At 64.5% G+C, this 23,240-nt stretch overlaps 2 protein-coding genes across 2 annotated transcripts; both read right to left on the minus strand.

The window, feature by feature from the left end:
- Positions 1 to 4,024: 4,024 nt before the first annotated feature.
- On the minus strand, positions 4,025 to 9,861 carry CASTOR1 (cytosolic arginine sensor for mTORC1 subunit 1). Its single transcript, XM_027706463.1, has 9 exons — positions 9,702 to 9,861; positions 9,538 to 9,608; positions 7,015 to 7,208; positions 6,764 to 6,896; positions 5,872 to 5,995; positions 5,180 to 5,293; positions 5,007 to 5,089; positions 4,808 to 4,902; positions 4,025 to 4,723 (listed from the first exon to the last, which is right to left on the minus strand). Exons 1-9 carry the CDS (start codon positions 9,812 to 9,814, stop codon positions 4,658 to 4,660), a joined length of 993 nt encoding a protein of 330 aa, XP_027562264.1. The 5' UTR covers positions 9,815 to 9,861; the 3' UTR covers positions 4,025 to 4,657.
- Positions 9,862 to 11,284: 1,423 nt separating this feature from the next.
- Positions 11,285 to 22,227, minus strand: TBC1D10A (TBC1 domain family member 10A). The gene is made up of 9 exons (XM_027706458.1): positions 22,028 to 22,227; positions 18,726 to 18,825; positions 15,542 to 15,649; positions 15,282 to 15,388; positions 14,563 to 14,677; positions 14,304 to 14,369; positions 13,174 to 13,363; positions 12,753 to 12,907; positions 11,285 to 12,567 (listed from the first exon to the last, which is right to left on the minus strand). The coding sequence occupies exons 1-9, from the start codon at positions 22,225 to 22,227 to the stop codon at positions 12,175 to 12,177; spliced, it is 1,434 nt and encodes a 477-aa protein (XP_027562259.1). The 3' UTR covers positions 11,285 to 12,174.
- Positions 22,228 to 23,240: the final 1,013 nt, after the last annotated feature.

Consider the following 23,240-nt stretch of genomic DNA (forward strand, 5'->3'; position numbering starts at 1 on the left):
GCCCGGCCAGGTTGTTGAGGAGCCCCCGCACGTGCCGGCGGGTGTTGTTCAGGCGGCGAAAGATTTCGGCACCGGGGGGTCTGAGGTCACGCTGGTGCCGGATCATGTCCTGCAGTGCCTGGTCCATGTGGACCATGGGCTCCCACAGCCTCCTGAGCCCACAGGGCCCCTTCACCGGTCGCTGCAGCCACTGGGGAGGCGTGTTGGTGCGGCAGATGCTGTGGATGGCCAGCTGCTGGTCAACCTCCTGCTCAGGGATGGGAGAGGATGATCAGGGATGTGGGATGGGAGCAGCACAGGGACCACCCCCACCAACCCCGTGTCCCCCTGCAGAGGGGACAGGTGTGACCCCTCACCCTGGGGAAGGGCACTCACGTAGAAGGTGAAGAGCTCCTGCGCGTCCTCGGCCATGAGCTTCACCAGTGCCTGGGTCTGCTGCACCGTGGGGGCTTTCAGGGGCCTCCCTCCCTGTCCTGGCACCACCCAGAGGATGAGGAGCCCTTTGGTGACAGCTGGGGAGGAAGAGGAGGGAGATGGGGGTCACTGGGGCATCACTGGGAGCAGGGTTGCAGCCCCTTCTCTGCACCAGAGAGGCACGAGCTCACTGTCCCCCCGTGCCACAGAGACAGCTCAGCCCCTGTGCCCATCACCTGGCACCAGGCCTGGAGGCAAGAATGCTTCGTGCCAGGTGCATACACTGACATCCCATCCCTGCTGCAGGGGTGACCCAATCCCTGCGCCAAAAATCTGATGGGGGCCCAGTGGGGAGGAGGATGAGGATGGTGGAGGTGCCGTGGAGCAGCCAGGATGTGCAGCCCAACCACAGCAGCTGCTCCAGCAGCTGCCCCTGCCAGTGTGAATCACCACGACAGAGGGGACAGCAGTGACACTCTGGATCCAGCCCCCCTGCTCTGGCCAGTCACTGTCCCAGCCCCACTGTCACCCACGTGCCAGCGGTGGCTTTGGGTATGGCGCTGGGCTGGCACACAGCATCTGTCCCTGCCGCGCTGGGAGGGCTGAAGGTTTTGGGCAAGCTGACCCCTGACCCTCTGCCATCGGTCCCCAAACTGCCCCCAAACATGTCCCCTGCCAGCATCCCCTCTTCCCCAGGCTGCTCATCCCCGTGCCACCGCGGGGAATGTCCCCGTCCCCCGCCAGTGCCCGCGGGAGGTGACACTGCCGCGGCACAGCCTCGGTGCCGCCTGCCACAGCAAGCCGACCGCCAGCGGGCCCCACTCCACACTCCCTCCCGCGGCCCCCAGCCGGGTTGGCACAGCCAGGCACCAGCGAGGGGCGGCTGTGGCACACGGGCACACACCTACCTGCCAGCACACCCCAGGGCCGCCGGTCACACCGCATGGCCGGGGCGGGTGTTTCGCCGGCGAGAGCGACTTCCTTAACTGCTCGGGGAGGGGGAAGCTCGGCTTTTAAAGCGCAGCTGGTGGCCCCCACCGCCCAGGGACCCAACGGAAAGGCAGCGAGAAGTAGAGCCGTGCCCTGGGGGCCAATGAGCGGGGTGAGCGCCCGGCGGGAGGAAATGATGCCAGGCGGGCAATGGGATGTTCTTCGAATCAGTTCCTCGAGGGAGTCCTGGTAGGTCCAGCCTGGGAGTCTGCAGTCCCATTGCTCATCCCAGATGTGGCGCCGCTGGGCCCCCGTGTCCTGGTTTCTTGGAAAAGGGGCGTTTTGAGTCACCCTGATGTCACCGCTCGGCACCCAAAGGGTTGAACTGAAACCAGCCCTGTCTGCCCCGAAACCCCAATGCAAAAGAGGGCAGGGGCACCGGGGACAGGGATGTCAGCCATGTGCCACCACAGGGGCTTTCACATCCCAAATCCAACTGTGGGAGCCAAAAATCTGTCCTGGGAAGAAGGGAGGTGGAAGCACAGGACATATGGGGCATCCCGGCATGGCTGAGGCCTGTCAGCTCAGCAGTGCTCCAGAGAATGCTCCATCCAGCTGCTCACAGCCACCCACCACTCAGGGTGACAAACTTGGGTGCTGATCAGGCCGGGGACACCGGGCTCAGCCCCTGTGCCCGGCAGCACCCACAGGAATGCTGAGTGGGGACCCGCTGGGTGTTGCCCAAGGCACAGGGCCCAGGGCAGCGGAAGCCGAGTCGGGCAGCGCTGCCCTCGGGCTTGTGCAACACTGCCCGGGGGAGCCCGGCTCACACAGCCCCTGGCACTGCCTGGGGGAGCCCGGCTCACACAGCCCCTGGCACTGCCCGGGGATCGACATAGCCTCGGCACCACCGGCAGCACCCAGGGCGAGTCCCCTTGTCCCCTCAGCTCCCCTTTCCCAGCAGATGGCACTGTCAGGGGCTTTTCCCACCTCATCAAAAGGAATCTCGTTGATCAGCATTTCCAGGTGTGTCGCAATCCCTTTGGTTTTGGTGACCCTCGGAGCCGCCCTGCACTGAATTTGCACATTTGGAAGGTTTGGTGACGGCGCAGAAACAACCCAGAAACAACATCTCCTCCCAGGGGGAAGAACATGGCGGTGACTCACTTCCAGAATAAGTGTTTTCTTTTCCCAAAATTTCCCCCATGACCTGCAGGGGCTGCTTCCTCCACCAGGGGCTTCCCCCTCCTCCTCCTCGGGGCATCCCCTGGCAGAGGTGGCAGCTGCAGGGGCAGGCAGGGCTGTACCTGGGGCATCCTGCTCACTCTGTTTGAAGTAGTTTGTCCATCCTTCAGTTTGCCTAGACAGGCTGTTAGCCAGCAGTCCACATGTCCACCTGTCCATCCATCCACACATCCCTCCACCTGTCCACCTACCCCTCCACCTGAATCATCCATCCATCCATCCATCCATAGACCACCCATCTATCTGTGCACACATCCACCCACCTGCTTTTCCACCTACCCATAAATTCCTCCACCTGTTCTTCACCTATCCATTAACGTGTATATTCATCTTCCATATGATGAACCAACCATCCATACATCGTCACTCATCCATACACCTGCCCATCCATCCATCTGCCCATTCATACATCTATCTGTCCATCCCTCCATCTGCCCATCCATTCACCCAGAGGAACATCCCTGTCTCCCATCCATCCATCCCTCCCTCCCTCCCTGACCTCACGGGCTCTCCCATGTTCCCTGCCCGGGCAGGACCCCCGGACACCCTGCCCAGGCGATCAGGACCAGGTGGGCTGAGCTGCCCCACCCTCAGCTGCCCCACGGCCATGGGTGGTCCTGGCAGCATCACCCCCAGCTGGGCTGGCCGGACAACACAGTGGTGGCCATCGCTCTTGGGCCCAGGACTGTGCAACACCCAACGGGAACAAAAATAGTGCCAGTGACCGCATGGGCCGGCGGCAATTTCTTCATCTCCCGGGCACACGTCAGCAGCGTCCCATGACTCGGAGAAGGGAGCGAGACAGGAAAGAGAGAGGGGGCAGGAAGCTGGTGGCTGGAAGTGTGTGGGGCTGACGTGGGCAGGACGTGTCAGGGCCCGGGCACGGTCCTGCTCAGAACATGGGAGAGCGGGGAACAGATTTTGGGCACAGGATGGGAGCAGAGCCCGGGGGAAGAGGTTTCCACCACGCTCGTGCTGGGCCTTGCTTCATGACCGGGCACACCCTGGGCTGGGGGGCACCCACATGGCTGCAGCAGGAGGGCACAGCCCCAACCCTCTGCACCCCACTTTGCCACAGGGTGCTGTGCTGCCAGCAAGGCAGGAGGACATGGGGACACAGGGATGGCATGACAGGGACATCCCCAGGCCTGAGGTCAAGTTCGTGCCTCAGTTTCCCCCAGTTGGACCCAGTCTGGGGCAGGGGGAGGGCAGGAATGTGGGGTGGGCCCCATGCCTCAGTTTCCCCAGGGCCACTGATTTGCTGGGGGCTGCAGCCTTCACCCCTTTTTTCACCCAAAATATGTGGTAGGGGAGCTGGTCACGTCCCAGTCACCTCAGTGGGGCACAGGGAGGGCCATATCCCCCTGTCCCATCCCAGCCCCTGCCACCTCCAAACAGACCAGCTCTGAGACACCCCCCCAGGGCTACACAGAAATAAAAATAATAGAAATTTTATTGACTTATTAAAAACTATGTGAAAATACAACTTGGGAGGAGCTGGGGGGGGTCACTGTCACCCCTTCATGACAGGCGACAGCCAGGGTTGGGGGTGAACCACAGCCCCCCCTCCGCCACCTTGGAGATTTTTGGGGTGCCAGGGGCATCCCTAGAGCTGTGATGCCTTCACCCCTCCATGGGGCTGGTCCAGAGGCACCCATCCACTTGGGACACACAGGGCATGAGGACACGTCCCCTCAGCCCCAGGCTGTCCCCTCTAGCACTGCGGTGGCACATCACTGCCCTCTTGTGTCCCCTCCACCAGCAGGTCCCTGGGGACACCCACTCTCCCCCTGAGCACCCCCACCCCACGCAGGCAGGGTTGGAGGCAGAGGATGGCACGTGGGGACTAACCCCACTCCTGCAGGACACCGTCCCACTGCCACAAGGCCACCACGTCCCCAAAGCCACCACATCCCCAGCACGCAGGGAGTGACACTGCACCTGACTCTGCCCCGCACCGGGGGAGCCTTAAAATTGAAAAATAATGAATATGGGGGTGGCAGGGGGTGGGGAGGAGGGAGGATCCCACCGTGCCACCGCACTGGGCCACCCGGCCTGGGGACAGCCGTTATCTGCCGCTGTCCTGCCGCTGCTGCAGCAGCTGGATGACCTCGGCGATGCCCTCCTCGGGGACCTGCCGGGGGGGACACAGGGGGTGTCAGCCCCAGGGGACTCCCCGGGGCTGGTGGGGGGTCCCCAGGGAGGGGCAGGGGCTCACCAGGGCGTGGTCGAAGTTGAAGGTGCTGATGTAATAGGCCGAGATGTCAGCGGCCGCCAACGGCTCCGCGATCTGCGCCACGATGCCACACTCATCTAGGGGGGCAAAGGGGGTCCCAGGTCGCTGCCATGGGGACGTACAGGGACAGCAGTGCCCCTGGTGGCACAAGAGGGGACACGGCCACCATGGCCACACTCACCGAAGCCGAGGGGCTGCCCCCCGATCCGCACCATCCGCCACAGCTCCCCCGTGGAGCTGGTCAGCAGCAGGTCACTGGGGAACCTGAGAAAGGAGGGGCTGTGTGTCACCCCCAATCCCTGAGCCTCCAGACCCAGGGATAGAGGGACAGACAGCCCCAGGGACAGCACCCACCGCTTCTGGGTCTCAGCATCCATCACGATGGAGATGTAGCCCTCGATGAGGGAGAAGGAGAAGAAGGTGATGGAGTCGAGGTCCTGGCTGCTGGCACCCGCCTCCCGTGGGGGGCTGCAGAGGGGGAGAGGCACAGGGAGGGGTCACAACCCCCGAAACGGGGAGGAGAAGGGCTTTGTGCTGGCACTGGGTGTTTGAGTATCATGTTGGGATGCTGCAGGGTGAGAGGAGAGGGGACAGGAGCAGGTGGTCCCTGCAGGGTCTGCAGCTTGCAGGTGCTGGATGAGGCAGGACAAGGTGACACCAGGTTTTGGGGCATTCCTGAAAGGCCACAATGACTCTGGAGCAGTTGAGTGCCATCAGAAAGGACCCCATCACAAAGGACAAAAGGGACCTGGCCAGAAGCATCCCCTCACCCCAGCACCATTCCCACTGACCTTCCAAACCCACCCCCTCCCGCTTCACAGCAATGGTGGGTTTGCCCCCTCTGTCACCTTGGGGCTCCTACCCCCCGTGGTGGCAGCAGGACCCCCAAGCACCCAGACGACTGCAGCACCTGGGAGGGCAAAACCAGTTCGGAAAATACACCCGGAGCCTGAAAACCCACCAGGAGCGACAGGTGGGATGTGTCACCACAGTTCAGGTGGCACTGGGCAAGGGGCCACCCCCACGTCCCCTTCCCCAGGACCCACCTGTGGGAGTAGAAGAGGACGTCGATGAGCATGGTGGCGATGGCGGGCAGCGTGTCGGGGGCCACCGTCAGGACACAGAAGCGGGTCTGGGGGCTCTGCACCGGGTGCAGAGTGGGGCTGGTGGCTGGGAGGGGAACGGCCACGCGTCAGCCCTGGGGCAGCTCGGGGACAGTCCCACAGTGCCACCCCGTGGCCACCGCACCCACGTGGAGTCCCTGAGGGAGCAGAGGGGTGGCCCGGGGTCCCCAAGGTTGTGGGTATCACCAGCGGGAGCTGCAGCATCTCCATGGGGACTGGGCGGCCCTGCGGGTCTCCTATGGATGTGGGAACCACCAGTGGGAGCTGGAGCACCTTGGCAGGGACCAAGTGACACTGGGGACTTGGTGACCTGGGGGTCCCACAAAGATACAAGTACTACTGGTGGGAGCTGGAGCACCTTGATGGGGTTCAGGTGGCCCAGGAGGCCCCCAAGGATGTGGGTACCACTGGTGGGAGCTGGAGCATCTTGGGGAGGACTAGGTGGCCCTGAGGGACAGGGTAGCCCTGGAGGTCCCCCAGATATGCAGGTGCCACTGGTGGGAGCTGGAGCACCTCAGCAGGGCCGGGGACAGGTCCTGGGGACAGGTGGCCTGGAGGTTCCCTAAAGATGTGGGTACTATTGGTGAGAGAGGAAGCATCTTGGCAGCGACTGGATGGCCCTGGGACAGGGTGGCTCCGGGGACAGAGAGGCCCTGGGGGTCCCCCAAGGAGGTGGGTACCTCCAGTGGGCGCTGGAGCATCTCGGTGGGGAGTGGATGGCCCAGGGACAGGGTGGCCCAGGGACAGGGTGGCCCTGAACATCCCTCAAGGATACGGGTAGGGGGGCATCTGGGCAGGGCCCAGTGTCACTCACTCGGCTTGGGCTTGAGGAAGCCATTGCTCACGTCATCGCAGGTGACAGGGACACACTCGCCGCTCTCCTCCCTGTAGATGTCGAACTCCCCCGCCAGCGTGTGGATCACCACCGGCAGGTCCCGCTCCCGCACCTGCCGGGGGGCACAGGATCAGGGCCTGGACTGCCCCCCCCTTCCCACAGGCACAGCGGGGTTCTCAGGACAGCCAGCACCCCGGGGGGGACCAGGTGCCATGGTCCCTGTCCCTCACCAGGATGAAGTCAGTCTGGTATGTGGAGAGCATCAGCACCGAGACGTGGTGCTCGGCCAGCGGCGCGATGACCGAGCGCGCGATCTTGGTGACACCGGTGGCCTGGCAGCCGGGGGGTTCCCGCCCGTTGGAGACGACACTGAGCACCAGCCACGTGGAATCTGCCACCTGCATGAACTCGGAGGGCGGCAGCTCTGCGAGGGACAAGGGACACTGAGGCACGTAGTTCCCTGAGGCTCGGCACAGCCAGACACTGTCTGTGCCACGGAGCCAGTGCCAGCTCAAGCACTGCTGTCACACTGTCCCTCGGGAGATGAGTGGAGCCAGGATGGGACCAGTTCCAGGTGTGGGGTCACTGGTTTGGGGACACAGACCAGCCCCATCCCCAGTCAGGGCTCAGCCACTCCACACTGGGACAGTCACAGGGATGAGGGGGTTCAAGGCTACAACCCCCCCAAAACCCAGGATGTGTCCCTCCTCCCCACAGTAGCACCCTGGGCTGGGTGAAAAGGGGTGTGGGGGTGCACTGCACCCCTAAACTGGCACCACCAGGGCCCTGGAGTTGCCCAGCTCATCCCCTGCCCCCCAGGAGCCCCCAGCCCAGCATCCAGCACCAGGGATGATCAAAGAGAGTCATGGTGAGTACCAGAGGAGAAAAGGGGAGAGTAACCCCGCTGTTCTGGTGGTGCCAGCACCTGGTGCCAGTCTGGTAGGTAGGGAAGAGCCCAGGCTGGCGGGGCCAAGGACTGCTTCCCAAAAATCTGCTGGTATTGGTGGGGTGGGCACGTGTCAGCTGCTCCCTTCCTGCCTCGAGACCCCTCTATCTGCCTCCCAGTCCCCCTTGCTCCCACCCTCCTGCCCAGGAGAGGGGCTGGCACTGCTGGGACACCCCAGAAATCATCCAGGCAGCCCCTCCTCCCTGGGCACCCCTTCCCAGGAAGGAGAGGGGGTGGGCACTCAAAGGGTCTCCAACCCGCTCCCCCTGCCCGGCAAAGGTGCACAGGAGACCACACAAGCCCCCAGGCCTTGGGTGGGCACCCAGAGCCCCAGCCCAGCTGAGACCCCAAACTCATCCCAGCAGTGTCAGAGGGGAGGTCACCCCAGGAGGGTCTGACACCCACAGCAGGGATCCCATCACGGGGCAGGCTCTGCATCCCATTCCCAAACCGTGGCTCGGGGCAGGGCTGGAGCAGGGCCGGATCCAGGGCCTCGGCGGGTGTTCCCAGCGCCTGTTCCTGTGCAGGAAGAGCCAGAACAGCCTCGGCTCCGGCCCAGGGCCCAGTGCTGGGGAAGAGGCGGGGGAACACGGCCGCGGGAACATGGGGACCTGTCCCAGCACTCAGCGCTTAATTGCTTTTCAACACCACCCGGGGCGAGGCTGAGCGCGAGGGCACCTCCCTGGCCCCTGTCACCACCCCAGGGCTCAGTCCTGATCCCCAGGGGAAGAGGGAGCGCAGCCCTTCTCTGCTGGGGGTCCCCTCCAGCCCCAGAGCAGAGGGACCCTGGCAGCCCCCCAGCCATGGGGGTGCACAGGGCGCAGTGGGGCCGCCGGCTCACAGGACCATTGTTCGGCACTTCCCGCCCTCCCCTCGGGATTGAGGAACATTTGTCCGCAGGCCCCGAAATAAAACAATACGTGGGGAACAGCTCTGGCTCTGGGGAGTGGGGAGAGCCCGGGCCACGGTCCCGTCCCGGAGCAGAGGGAGCTGGGAGCCGGACTCGTCCGGGAGCGCCTGTGGCCGGAGCACTGACCCTTCCTCCTTGGGGCACAGCCAAGGGACACTGCGGCCGGTTCCTGCGGCCCCGGCAGGAAGGTTTGGGCGTGGGAAGCTGGGTCAGATCCGGACCCTCCAGCCCAGCCTGTTGGGCCGGTACCCCCGGCAGGGCGGGTGGTGAAGGTGATGCACGGCTGGGTGACCAGCGGTGGGGACGTCACCAAATGGCACCTCCCGGGGAGGGGGACTGGCTTGGAAGGGATCAAACCTGCCCTGGACACCTCGAAGTCTGGTCCCTGCTGCCGGGAAGGGCTCACCCCCGCCAGTCTGGCTGGGCAAGGATTTGGCCTGCTCTGCTAAAGCACCAGTTGGTCCTCACCGAGCAGATGACAGTGGCCATAGGAATGATGGCAGGAGGGCTGGCAGAGCCTGGAGCGCTGCCTGTAGGCATCCCGGGTGGTCCCTGCCCCCTGCCTGGAGCACCTGGGCTTTGGGCTGGCACCGGGCTCTCCGCAGACCATCCCCACCGTGTCACAGCCTGGGCCCACGAGCTGGTGGGGACGCGGCCGTGCCCGGGAGGGGCTGTCGGGGCGAGGGCAGCCACGCCGGGAGAGCCCCGGCCGGGCAAGCCGGTACATCCCCGGCGCAGGCGCCGAGGGAACGGGACGGGCACGTCCCGAGGGAGCCGAGCTACAAGCCGGGACTCGCTCCCCGCGGCCCAGGCGAGGAGCGGGGCTGAGAACGTGCCCAGCTCGTGCCCGCAGTGCCAGCCCAGCCTGCGGGGGACGCCGAGCCCACCGCGCGGTACCTTTGAAGCCCTCCTCGTCCAGCATGACCGTGTAGTCCTCGGGGGTCTCCGTCAGGCTGAAGAACTTGCATCTGAAGAAGAAGAAATCGGTGCCGGTGATCCCAAAACCGCCGCCGCCTCCCGAGGCCGGGCATCGGGGGAGGAGGAGGTAGGAAGGCCGGTACCGGCAGCGCTGGGGCAGGAAGAGCAGCTTGAGCAGCGGGTGTGTGTAGAGCCAGAGCCCGCGGCGGGCCAGGCTCAGCACCCGCACCCGGTGCTCCAGGATGTGCAGATCCATGGCGGCCGCGCCGCACCGGGATCCGCCGCCGACGCCGCTATAAGGGCGGGCACGGGACCGCCTCGGGACCGCCCCGCTCCGCCCGGGACCGGCTTGGGACCGCCCAGCACCGCTCCGGGACCGCCCAGCACCGCCCCGGACCACCTCGGGACCGCCCAGCACCGCTCCGGGACCGCCCCGGGACCGCCCAGGGACAACCACCCGGCACCAGAGCCCCAGGACCAGCCCCAATACAGAACTCTATGGTGCCCAAACCAGCCCAAATTCAGAGCCCCGAGGTGGCCGGAGCAGCTCCACAACAGAGCCCCGGGGTATCTGTACCAGGCGCCGACCCCGAGCCTCAGAGTGCCCAAACCAGACGAAATTCAGCATTCCCGAGGTGCCCAGACGAGCCCCAACCGGGAGCCCGGGAAGCCTGGAGCAGCTCAAACCTGGAGTCCCGCGGTGCCCCCGAGCTGCAGCCCCTGGAGTGCCCAAACCAGCCCCAGGACAGCACCCCGCGGTACCCGAACAAGGACTCACCCACGTCTCAGGGGGCCCAACCCGATCCAACTCCCTCACTTCCAGCCCCCACTGCCAATCCCACCGTACCCCCCCCCACCCCAGCACCCAGCCAGCCCCTCCACACTCAGCCCCGACCACCAGCCTTGATCAAGGATTCACCCCAGGGCAGTGTGCAGGACCAGGGGGGCACCCAGCACCCCGAACCAGAGCCACCCCCCGGGAAAAGGGGGTTGTGGAGGGAGGAATGGAGGCTTGGACAGAATTCCTGCCAGCAGAAAGCAGGAGCAAGAGAGAGGGCCTGGGCACCATTTGGGATGTGGGGAGCTGAGCTCTGGGGTGTCACAGGACAAATTAGGGGGTCTTCTGGCTCTGTTCCACCACAGGAGTTGTGTCAGTGGGAGGGGGGGGAGAGGCCTGGGTGCTGCGAAGGGAGTGCACTCCACGGCATCGCTCGAGGAACTCGGCATCCACCACTGTCACAAGCTGGGGCAGGTCTCAGCCTCCTCCCATCCCACTTCAAACGGGCAGCCCCAGGGCTGGGCGGGGCAGCAGGGCTGGGTCACCCTCTGTGGTGACACAGCGGTGACACAGGGTGATGGCAGCAGGGCCCCTCCCAGGACCCTCTCCAGCACCTGATTCCTGGAGCTGGAGCACCCAGGGGAGAGAGGGTCTGGGGCACGGTACCCCCAGGGCTGGAGCATCCAGGGGAGATGGGTTCAGGGCACGGTCAGAGTGTCCAGGGGAAATGGGGTGCAGGCCAGGGTGCCCCCCAGGACCAGGGGACGCAGGGGAGGTGGGGCCCAGGGCAGGGTGCTCCCCACCCCAGTGCTGGAGCACCCAGAGATGAATCCAGGGTAGGGTGCCTTCCCAAAGCTCGTACTGGCTCAGAAGGAAGTGGGAGGTGCCACTCCAATCCCCACCCCTTGACTCCCCCCTCCCAGGTCGAGAGAGAGTGGGAGCTGGGGCTGCGCCTTTACACACTTGCTTTATTGACCCCTTTGTACAAAACTGCTTTTCCCGCTTATGATACAAAGCCACCCCCGGCCCTGGGGAGGGCACGGGGGGCAGAGGGGACCCCACAGCCAGGGATCACCTGGCTGCTGCTCACCCACCCCGTCACACCTGCGCTGGGGCCTGGGGGGGGTGGCAGTGGTGGGGTGAGCCCTGGCAGGGTGAACGCTCCCCCCGAGCCGTGGGGAGCCCGGGCATCGGGGTGGGGGGGCTTTAGCCCTGTGATTGGCATCAAATCCTGCTGCCTCCAGCGCATCCTGCCTCGGTCCCTGTCCTGCCTCGGAGGAATAATAAATAGGCTCAGTGAGTAGGTAAATTGGGTACTACATATAGGGCTACAGCTTGATATATCCTCACTAGATAAAGAGGGGGGGCGAGGGGTCCCCTCGGCTCCTCGCGTACCCCCAGTGCCCTGTGCCAGGCCTAAGTGCTTGGAAACTGGGGCTGGGGCTGCCTGGCTGGCACAGGGTGGGGGCTACAGGAGGGACCCGGGGGGTGATGGGTTGAGGGGCTCTGGGACGGGGAGAAGGGCCTGAGGGGCAGCTCAGCCCCCCAGTGTGGGGAGGGAGCTCAGGTGGCTCAGCCACCCCCTGCCCGGGCTCCCACCGCTCGTGGTGCCAGCACCCTGCGGGGTGGGCACCCAGCGCAGACCCACGGTGTCCCCTTTGGTCACCACACCTGGCCAAGCTCCTGTGGACACCCCACGGAGTCACACCAGCCCCCCTGTCCCATCCCTCCAGCTCAGAGCCCCCAGCGCTGCGTGCCAGGGGTGTCCCCCAGCGTCCTCGTGCCCGGGTCCGTGCGCAGCCCCGCTGAGCCCGGCTGCCCGGGGTGCAGGCAGGGCCCTACAAGTACGTGTCCTCGCTCTCCCGGGAGCTCAGGCTCTCCTTGGACTGGTGGTGGGGGGAGACCTGGGGGTGCAGCAGCTCCCGGGTCGTGCCGGGTGCCCCGTTGCCCTCGGCCCCGGGGCCGTTGGCAGGGCTGGCCGGGGTCTTTTCCCGGCTCTTCTCCTTGCTCTTGCGGGCCTTGGGCACGGGGGCGGGCCCAGGGGGGACGATGATGGAGGGCACGGGCTCCAGCGCCTTGCGGGGCGCGGGCTCGGCCTCGCTGATGGCCTTGGCGCCGTGCAGGCGCGGGGGGGACTTGCACTGCAGCTCCCCGTGCGTCTCCCGCCACTTCTTCAGCTGGATCAGGTGCTCCCGCTCGATCTGACGCTCCGTCACCGGCAGCTCGATGACCTGCAGGGACACTTGTGCCATCAGCATCTCCCCCGGCAGCGACAGGGCCACCAGGGCTGCATGTGGGATCCACCCAGTGAGAGGCAAGCCCTAAACCAAAAAGCTTTCGGGGGGCTGCCCCCATGTTATGCCCCATCTGCCCACCCAGGGACAGCCCAGTTTGACAGCGTTGGCCAGCACCTCACCTCCTGCACCAGGAAGGCCTCCTGCATGATTTTGGGGCTGAGGGCCCTCAGCCTCTCCATGGTCTCGTACTGGCCCTGGCAGGACTTGAGCTTGTCTGAGGAGCCCAGTGTGTGTTTGAGCAGCACCAGGCCCACCCGGAAGATGATCTTCACCCCTGCAAGAGGAAATGTGAGGCAGTGAGTGCCAGGCAGGACAGGGTGACTCTGCCACCATGTCCTTCAAACGCTGTGGGGCATCAGATCCCAGTCTCACTAACGGGACACACAAAAGTGTGGATTTGGGATGCACGTGTCCCCTAATCCCCAGGAAAACAGCCCATCTCCACCCCAGGCACGTGGCTGCCTCAAACCTGCCCTACTACAGGTCCCACATGCCATGGGGTCATCCAAGAGGAAGAGGAGGATGGTGGGGAACTCCTACCTTCGCAGAAGAACATGTCCCAGACGCGCAGGACGGAGCTCCAGGGCAGCGTGCGGGAGAAGGCGCACATGAACCACTCCGTCATGTACAGGATGGGGTCGATCTTCTGCTTGCTCAGGTGCTTGTAGGCCACGGGTGAGACCTTGTGCAGCAGCGAGAAGAGGATCTGCCCATCCAGCTGGATGGCTTCCTGCAAGAACAGGGACCAGCATCCCAGTGAGTGCCTCAGTCCTGGGATCAGCCCCCAGTGCCCAGCACAGGGTGCCAGCCCACCTTCCACACCTGGCTAAGGGAGCAGAGCTGTGTCCCACTGAGCCCCCCACCCCTGACTGTGGGATGCCTCTGAGGCCACAGCACAACACAGAAACTGGGAATACCCAGTAACTTCCCAGATCTTTTCTTTCTCCAGGATGAGAAGCTGAGTGAGCTTTTGGCCTGGAGACATAGAATCCCAGAATGGTTTGGGTTGGGAGGGGACCTTAAAGTTCATCTCATCCCACCCCCTGCCATGGGCAGGGACACCTTCCACTAGCCCAGGTTGCTCCAAGCCCCCTCCAACCTGCCCTTGGACACTTCCAGGGATCCAGGGGCAGCCACAGCTTCTCTGGGCAACCTGTGCCAGGGCCTCACCACCCTCACAGGGAACGATTCCTTTCCAGTATCCCATCTATCCCTGCCCTCTGGCACTGGGAAGCCATTCCCCCTTGTCCTATCCCTCCATTCCTTGTCCCCAGTCCATCTCCAGCTCTCCTTTAGGCCCTGCAAGGGGCTCTCAGCTCTCCCTGGAGCCTTCTCTTCTCCAGGTGAACCCCCCCAGCTCTCCCAGCCTGGCTCCGGAGCAGAGGGGCTCCAGCCCTGGGAGCATCTCCGTGGCCTCCTCTGGACTCTCTCCAGCAGCTCCACATCCTTCCTGTGCTGTTCCCAGGGCTGGAGGCAGCTCTGCAGGGGGGTCTCAGCTGAGGGGGCATGTCCAGCCTCTCACCCACCGGCACCCCAAAATCCTTCTCCCCAGGGCTGCTCTCCTTCCCTTCATCCCGCAGACTGTGTGGATACCAAGGATTGTTCCAAACCCGGTGCAGCACTCTGCAGGTCCCTGCCATTGCCAAAGACACCCTGAGCCCTTTACTCACCAGCTTCTCACTGTAGTAGCCAGGGAGGTACTTCTCACAGATCTGCACCAGGCACCAGAACGCTTGCTGCAAGCCAAGGGACAGCAGTGAGCAGCCAGGGGACATCCCTGCGGCCCCTCCCTGCTCCCAGGGACCGCAGGGGAGGGCGGGAGGAGGCAGAGCACCCCGGGGTGCTTTGAGGTGCCAGGAGCTGAGCACCCTGCAGAGGGACCCCCGCCCTCCCAGCTGTCCCAGCTCTGCCCCGGCCGCGTGCCCGTACCTCGGCCGGCATGTGCATGAGCAGGACGGCGGCGATGGGCGCCTGGGCCTGGCAATATCCCTCCTCCGGGCGGTACAGCGTGTACGCCTTCAGCACCCGGAACAGGTCCTGCTGCCTGCGGAGACACCCCGGGCACGGGGAGCTGGGCACAGGGCACGGATGTGGCCCAGCAGCCTTCCCCGTGGATGCCAGGCACGAGCCTGGCTCAGACCCCGGCTGGGATCCCTTTTGCACACAAACCCAGGGCACTGGGACACAACAACCAGGGTGGTACTCTGGGAAGCTCTGCCCACAGAGGCTACACCTGCCCTGGATCCAAGAGTCAACCATCCCCAGGGATGCTGGCTCACGGTGAGCCATGGATGGGAAACGACCCGGCTGCAAGCACAGAGGCACAGACGCTCCCAGACACACTAGGAACAGCATTTTCCTGGTGAAACAGAGGCCATAGCAGGTCACCTCCTCCCTTTGCCCTCCTGCTGTGGCAACTCCCACCTCACCGGGTGTCAGAACCAGTGCCAAGGGTTGTGCCCCACACAGGGAGCTCCTGGGAAGCCACCCTGTTTTCAGGCCATGCCTGGATGCTCTGTGACTCTGGATGTGTAAGGACTGTGGGGTGACACGGGGACACAAGGGCCACGAGTGTGGGTGCATGAGCTGGGGCAGACAGTGCCCACCCCATGGCTGACAAGGACTGGACACACAGGAGCTCCACGTACCCGTGGCCTCCACGTGAGACGAACATCTCATGGAAGGGGAACTGCCGGTGGAGATCCCGCTCGATCACATCCAGCCACTTGGGCTCTCCCGTGAGGAGATCCAGTTCCTGGGGAGGAGAGGATTGGGATGAGCAACACCCCCGACACTCCCCCGAGTTGTCTGGGATCCCAACAGAGACCCCAGCCATGGAGGGAACAGGAGCCACCCCAGCACTGTCCTGCTCCCTGGTGGTGCAGGAGGGTCCCCGGCAAGGACTCACATCAAACTTGCCCATGTTCTGCTCCAACTTAACCTTGCTCCCGGAGAGGTACTGCCAGGCACGGCCCCGCAGAGAGGGCGGGATCCCCTTCTGGCACCGCAGCCGGATCTGCGGGAAGAGACACAGCCATCGCGGGAAAATCATGGAGCAGTGGGAAACAAAGGGGCTCCAGGGGCAAGATGGGAGCCAGGCCAGCACCACGGCCACAGGCTGGTCCCCTGCTGCTTCCCAAACAAGGGGATGAGTCCCTGCACCCCTGGGATGCAGGGATGCCAGCTGGGATGGCAGCCAGGGCTGCACCAGCATGGGGGAACAGGAGACCGGCCAGGGCTTTGTGGCTTGGAAACAGCTCCAAACAAGCCTGGCTCTGCCTCAAAGCCGGATCCTGCCGGGAGCTGGAAAAGCAAACACTGGAGCTAAGGTGGGGAACGGGTGGCTCCCTCCACATGGGAAGCACTGGGGATGTAGGGGAGGCTTTCCAGCCCCCATCCAGCCTCCCACTCCCCATGGGGCCATGGAGAGCAGGGATGTGTGCCCTGCTGTGTCTCAGCCGTTCCACTCGCTCATCCCAGGCAAAAGGGCAGGTCTGGCCCCAGCTCTACACACAGACGGCTCCTGAGGCCCCAGGGTCAGCTCTGTGCCCACAGTCAGCCCCTGGTTTCCTTGGCACTGGACACCAGGCAGGACCAAAGTCCAGGCGAGGCAGCTGGTACCTGTGTGGGGAGCTGAGCTGGCTTAACCCTGCTGTGCCTGCACCCCAGTCAGACCAAACCAGAGCTTCCAACATCCCACCCCAGCTCCTGGAGAAGCAGCAGCACCATCTTGTCGAATCATGGAATGGTTTGGGTGGGAAGGGACCTTAAAGCTCATCTCGTTCCACCCCCTGCCATGGGCAGGGACACCTTCCACTAGCCCAGGTTGCTCCAAGCTCTGTCCAACCTGGCCTTGGACACTTCCAGGGATCCAGGGGCAGCCACAACATCTCTGGCAACCTGTGCCAGGCCTCCCCACCCTCACAGCCAACAATTCCTTCCCAATATCCCATCTCTCCCTGCCCTCTGGCAGTGGGAAGCCATTCCCCCTTGTCCTGTCCCTCCATCCCTTGTCCCCAGTCCCTCTCCAGCTCTCCTGGAGCCCCTTTAGGCCCTGCAAGGGGCTCTCAGCTCTCCCTGGAGCCTTCTCTTGTCCAGGTGAACCCCCCCAGCTCTCCCAGCCTGGCTCCAGAGCAGAGGGGCTCCAGCCCTGGGAGCATCTCTGTGGCCTCCTCTGGACTTGCTCCAGCAGCTCCATGTCCTTATGTGTCCTTCTCCCCTCAGTCCTCAGCCAAGGCACGCACCAAGGTGGGCCTCACAAGCCTGGTGCTTTCAGTACAGTCACCCCACAAAAACCCTGCAAAGCTCCAGCACAGCCTCCACTCCTCATGTCCCCACTCGGGCGGCACGTGCCAGCTGTGCCAGGGCCCTGCTAGTAGTGGCCAACAGCTCCCAAACAGTTTCCGAGCCTCTCCTGCCTGCCCAGGGCTGCGTTTCCCTGTTTGCTGGAGTAACTGGGGAGCTGGTGGTTGTTTCCAAGCGTGGTACCACCACATCCCCGGGGGGTTTGCTGCTCCCTCACCGCAGCGCTGGTTGTTTACCGGGGCAGGTCCCTTTGTGCCGGCAGGAAGCGCGGTGGGCGATGCCCAGCGCTGCCATGGGCAGCTCCGTGGCTGCTGCCGGCTCCTGTTGCCAGCCTGCTCCCCTTCCTGCTGGCCGAGCTGCCAGGAAGGAAACGGCCTCGCCGGGTTTCGGTTCGGCAGCTCCTCCAACTGACCAGGCCCAGCACAGCCAGGGCCGAGCAGCTCATCCCACACAGGTCCTGCTGTTCCCTGCGATCCCACCGTGCCCTTCCAGGGATCAGGAGCATGTCTGGGCTGAGGGACGCTGACAGCAAGGTGCAGTCGGAGCACTGCTCGCCCTGGCAGAGCACTGGGAGCTGCCCACCCACACGTCTGCCCTCCTTCCAGCACATGGTGCTGGCACGGCTCAGAGCCACGAAGGATGCGGGGTCAGGCTCCGCTGGGATCCGGGCCAGGCAGGGAGCATTTTGGGATGCTGGAGCGGTGCAGGTGTGAGCGAGCCCGGCAGGAGCTGGCCCAAGGGATCCCCGGGCTGCCTGCCAACCCCCGTGAGGCAGCCAGAAAAGTCCCAGGGTTTTTTGGAGGTTCAGGGAGCTCCCCTGAAGCAGCAGGGCCCTGCACCAACCAGGCTCCTGCCAGAGCAAGGATAGCTGACAGCATCCAAGGCCAAGCCTGGCAGCCTTCCCTGAGCAGCCCCAGGGCTCCAGGCACAGAGCAACATTCCAGAGCAGCCTCTCTGAAGCTCCAGGCATGGATTTTTGCTGCAGGACAGACTATACAGCACATCAGCCCCATGGAGACTCAGAGGAGCTCGGCCCAGGCACTGCCAGGCGCGGCTGCCGGAGCACGTCCCCCATCCGGAGGGCACCCTGCGGCACACGGCCGGAGAGCGGCGGAAACGGCACGTGGAACAAAGCACCCGCCTGCCGTGGCCCAGAAAGCTCTCCCAAATCCTTTAAGAGCAGCCAAGAAGCAGATGAGGGATTCCAGTGTTGTTCCCCAGGCACCGAGTGGGGACAACGCTCCAGGCGCACGGAGCAGTGCCAGGAGGCTCTGCCAGTGGGGGGAAGGAGGAGGAGGCAGCACAGCAGCAACCCAGGACTTGCTGCATCCCATCCTGCCTCATCCACAGGCTCAGGGGGTCAGGGAGCACCAACAGACCAAGCCAGAGCCACCCCATCAGGAGTCTCCCAGGGACCCCAGCTCGCAGACCAGTGTCACGTGCATCAGGCTCAGACATTTCCTACATGGAGCTTTTTCTGGTCTACAAGATGCTCACAACAGAAGTTTCCATGAGCAAACAATTCCCATGGCTGCCTGCAGGCAGCCAAAGAAGCCCTAGGAAGGCTCCAGCCCGGCAGGGAACAGTCTGGCTCAGGGACCACTCAGCCTCTTCAAGCTCCAACTTCCACAGGGAGAGAACAGCCCACTCAAGCCAACAGCATCATCCAAAGGCATCCAGACGTCTGTCTGCGGGGACCCAGTGACACCAGGCTGCCCCAAAGGGACACCGCTGTGCCTGGCTGTCCCTCCCTGACACCTCCTGGGGGAAACATGGCTGTCACTTACCTTCTTGTGTTTCTTGGCCATCCATTTGTCCCAGTTGTTGAGCATATCCAGCCACTTGGACTCCCGCTGTCGGAGCACCTCCAAGGGGACCTCCTCCAGCCTGTAGGATGGGGAGGAAGAGGCCAGTCAGCGTGGTGCCCACCCCTCCCCTGTCCTCCCCAGCACCCCTGGTGACCCACATGCCCAGCTGGCTGCACCCCCAAGGCTCAGAGCCCAGCTGGGACACACTCAGCAGAGCCGGCATTTTGGCAGCTGGCGGAAGCGCTTGTCACCCGTGAAATCACCACGTCAGAGCAGCGGCTCAAACCTCTCGGGAGCAGCCTGCACTGCACCCACTGAGAGCCTCAGCATCCCTAGGGACATGCCAGGAAGGTGAAGAGTGGGGAGCACATCCGGAGCCACAAGCGAGGCTGGATCCCTGCGGCTGCACACAGAGAGAGCCAGGGCCATAAGCACCGTGTCACCCGTGCAGCCCCAGCCCCAGCCACGCCGCGCTCCCAGCGCCTGGCACTGCTCCAGCCCGGCGCAGAGCCCAGCCCAGGGTCCCTCAGGAGGGAGGGGAGTGTTTTCCAGAACGGCTCAGCCCAGCCAGGGAATCCAATTTAACCCTGCAGAGGCAGGGGTGATGCTGCTGTGATGCCAAAGCCGGCATCACGGCCTCCAACCCCCCACGGCACCACCTCTGTGCAAGGACAGGTCACAGGCAGCTCGGGCAGGCCCCAGGCAGGGACATCCAAGAGAAGCAGAAGCTCCTTCAAGCCATAAGTAATGACCTAATGCCTTCCCAGGCACTGCTCCACACTCCCCTGTGGCTGCACCAAGCCCAGGAACAGTCAGATCCTTCCCGAGGACCCAAGGACAATGGCCTGGGTGCTGAGCATCCTCCAGCACCCAGCTCCACTGCAGGACACACAGGCCCTGCCTCCTCCCAGACCTCTCTCCGTGTTCAGAGCCGGAAAGTGAGCAGCACAGCGCTTCCAGAGCCACATCCAGCTGGCAGCGCTGCCCTGCTCCCTGCCCAGCCCTTCCCCACCACGTCCCACCCACCGCAGCGGCTGGGACGGGGCGAGGGCGATTGTTCTAAGAGCAAACCCGCTCCCAAGGGATCTGCTTTGCCTGGATCCCCACCCTCCCCAGCACGGCCAGGCCCGGCACGGGGATGGAGGGAGCACTGGCCTCCAGCCGGGGCTGCGCGAGGCGTGGGAAGCTCGGGAGCGCGGGACGCTGGATACAGGAGCTGGCTGTGGGCCTGCTGGAGCCCAGCCAGCCCAGACTGGAAGCTGTTCCCAGCTGATGGCTGCTTGGCAGCGGGCATGGAGCGAGGACCAGCTGCATTTCATATGGCCGAGGCGGGAGGACATGGTGGGGGCACCCAGGCTAGGAAGAGGCGGGATGCCCTGCGCCGGGAATGCGCTCCTCTGCAGGGACATCGCCCTCCCCAGTGCCCCCAGACCCTCCCCAGAGGCTGGGACACCCCATGTGCCCTCCCTGTGCTATCCTTTCCAGCTAGAGGGACCCCAACTCTGCCAGCCACAGAAGGAGGCCACGTATTCCTGCTCCTCCACTCCTGGGACAGACTGCAAGCTGATGAAAGCCCTGGAGCAGGGCTGCATTGGACCCCAGTACACCTGCAGGGCTCAGTTCCCAGTGACTGCAGCCACCACACTGTCAGCACCCCTGGGAGCAGCCACTTGCCTCCAGCACCAGGAGCTCCATCCAGGGGGGCTGCTGCCTGCTAGACCCCAGGGACAGGGACACCCACCCCAGGGACAGGGACACCCACCCCAGGGACAGGGACACCCACTCCAGGGACAGGGACACCCGCTCCAGGGACAGGGACACCCGCTCCAGGGACAGGGACACACGCCCTAGGGACAGCCATAGGGACAACAGCCAGGACAAGTGTCCCCTAAATGTGATGTGTGGCCAGGACAGGGCGCAGTACCCTGGGAAGGAGAGAAAACTCCACTCCTGCGGTGTCAAGGGACAAGGTTTATCACCCAGAGCGATGCACCTTGCCCAGAGCCAACAATCCAACTCTGGGTGTCTTTTCACTCCACAGACCAGCCCAGGAACTCTCATAGCTTATGGGGGTGAACACTGTGCTCCTCACAGACAGGGAAACCAAGGCATGGCACAAAGCACGGGGGGCAGATCCCAGACCGCTCCAGGCGATGTCCCGGCGGGAGAGGAGGCGGTTGCCACGCGCCATCCCTGCTGTCACCCCGGCTTTCTCTGGGCGTAGCTGTTAAAGCAGGGCCAGAAAGGCAAACACCAAACACGCCGCTGAACCAGATCGACGGCAGCACATTCCTGGGTGTCAGCACCGCCCTGGGGCCCAGGGCCTCTGGGTGAGCCTCACTTCCTCCGAGGGCTTCCTCCCCGGAGCGGGGCCACAGAGCCTTCAGCAGCGCTACTGACACCGGGTCCCTGGGAAGGCATCGTGGCCTGGCTTCCTCAGCTTGACAGTGCCCAAAAATCCACCAGGATCAGCACCTGGAGGTGACCAGACACTGACCCTGGTGTGCTGGCACCTCCTGGATCCCAAGTGGGGTGGACAGCACTTCCCAGCCCTTCCCCCTCACTGGAGCAGGAGAGACGAGGGGAGATGGAACAGCTTTTGAGGCTCTTCATAGAATCATCAGGGCATCATGCAATGGTTTGGGTTGGAAGGGACCTCAAAGCTCATCACATTCCTATCTGCAGGGACACCTTCCACTAGCCTGGATTGCTCCAAGTCCCGTCCAACCTGGCCTTGGACACTTCCAGGGATCCAGGGGCAGCCACGGCTGCTCTGGGAAACCTAGGCCAGGGTCTCACCACCCTCACAGCCAACAATTCCTCCCCAATATCCCATCTAGCCCTGCCCTCTGGCAGTGGGAGGCCATTCCCCCTTGTCCTGTCGCTCCATCCCTTGTCCCAAGTCCATCTCCAGCTCTCCTGAAGCCCCTTTAGGCCCCGGAAGGGGCTCCAAGGTCTCCCTGGAGCCTCCTCTTCCCCAGGCTGATCATTCCCAGCGCTCCCAGCCTCACTCCCTTGTTCACATCCCGGTTGCCGCGGCCTCCGCTGCGGGCACGGGCGATGCCCGACCCAGGCCCCGCTCCGAGCCCGGGGGCGGCGGGGACAAACCCCCCCCGGGGCGGGGAGAGCGCGGCGGGCTCGGCCCAGCCCCGGGCCCGGCCCTGCGGGGGCCGAGCGGCCGGGGCAGGCCGGGCCGAGCCTGGGGCGGCTCCTCGGGGTCCCGGCGCCCCTCGCCCTCCGGCCCCTCACGGCCCCGGCGCCCCCTCACGGCCCCCACTCACGTCCCCTCGGCGCCGCGGCTGCCCACGATGAACCCGAACTTGTCGACGCGCCGCTCCTCGGGGCCGCCGCCGTTGATCTCGGAGTCGGAGCCGAGCGAGCTGAGCTCGTCGCCGCCGGGGTCGGCGAGGCTCTCGCGGGTGCCCGCCAGGCTGCGGCCGCCGGGCGAGCTGGGCCCGCCGCCCCCGCGGCTCTTGGCCATGGCGGCGCCTCAGCGGCGGCGCGGCCGCTCCGCCATGCCGGGACACGGCGGCGGCCACGCCCCGCCCCGGGCCCGCCCCCGCGCCAACGCCATTGGGCGGGAGTGGCGGAGGCACCAATCGGCCGCGGGGACGGCGGCGGGGAGGGCCCACCCTCGGCGCTGATTGGTGCAGAGGGCGGCGGGGAGCTGTCCGTCAAACGCCGGCGGGTGTCAGCCAGGGGCGGGGCCACGGGCGCGAGCGGTGGGGAGCGCTGGGGGCGAGGGACTGGGACCAGTATGGGACACGCTGGGACCAGTGTGGAACACTGCGGGGCTACTGGGACTGCACTGGGACCAATATGAGGCACAGAGGGGCTGTACTGGGACCAGTATGAGCTATGGCAGGGCTGTACTAGGACGAGTTTGAGCCACAGTGAAGCTTTACTGGGACTGTACTGGGACCAGCCTGAGCCATGGGGGGCTACACTGGGGCTGTACTGGGATGGTACTGGGACTCCAGGTCGGCTGGATACTGGCACTGCAGGATGGTTGTGCTGGGACAGCACTGGGGCTGAACTAGGGTTGCACTGGGCACATATTGGGATGGGGCATTGGGGGGATCTGTTTCCCACTCTGGAGCTGTCTCTGCCCTTCAGGTGACCATGGCCGTGTCACCCCGTCCACGGCACCCTGGACAGGTAAAACCGGCCTGGCTCTCCCAAAAATCACACACCAAAGGATTTACAGCCAACTGAGATGTGTTGGGACCTGTCCTGGGTGAAGCCTTCCACGGGCAGTTCCATCCCCCCTCCGGATGCTTCTCCCAGAGCCCAGCGCTCCATTTCACCCCTCTGACAGCACAGCACAGGGGGTTATTGCAGCCAGGAGGCCAAAGGAAGAGGGAATGAGGCTCCTTAAAATCAGCAACAACTCAACCTACTTCCAGATTTTTCTGGCAGCCGGGCCCTGCTGGTCCTTCCCACTGGAGTGGGAAGTGGAAGGCTCGGATAGCGGTTGTTTTGTACCAGATATCC

The sequence above is a fragment of the Neopelma chrysocephalum genome, unplaced genomic scaffold (assembly GCF_003984885.1).
Source record: "Neopelma chrysocephalum unplaced genomic scaffold, ASM398488v2 Primary Assembly neopelma1_376, whole genome shotgun sequence".
Lineage (NCBI taxonomy): Eukaryota > Metazoa > Chordata > Aves > Passeriformes > Pipridae > Neopelma > Neopelma chrysocephalum.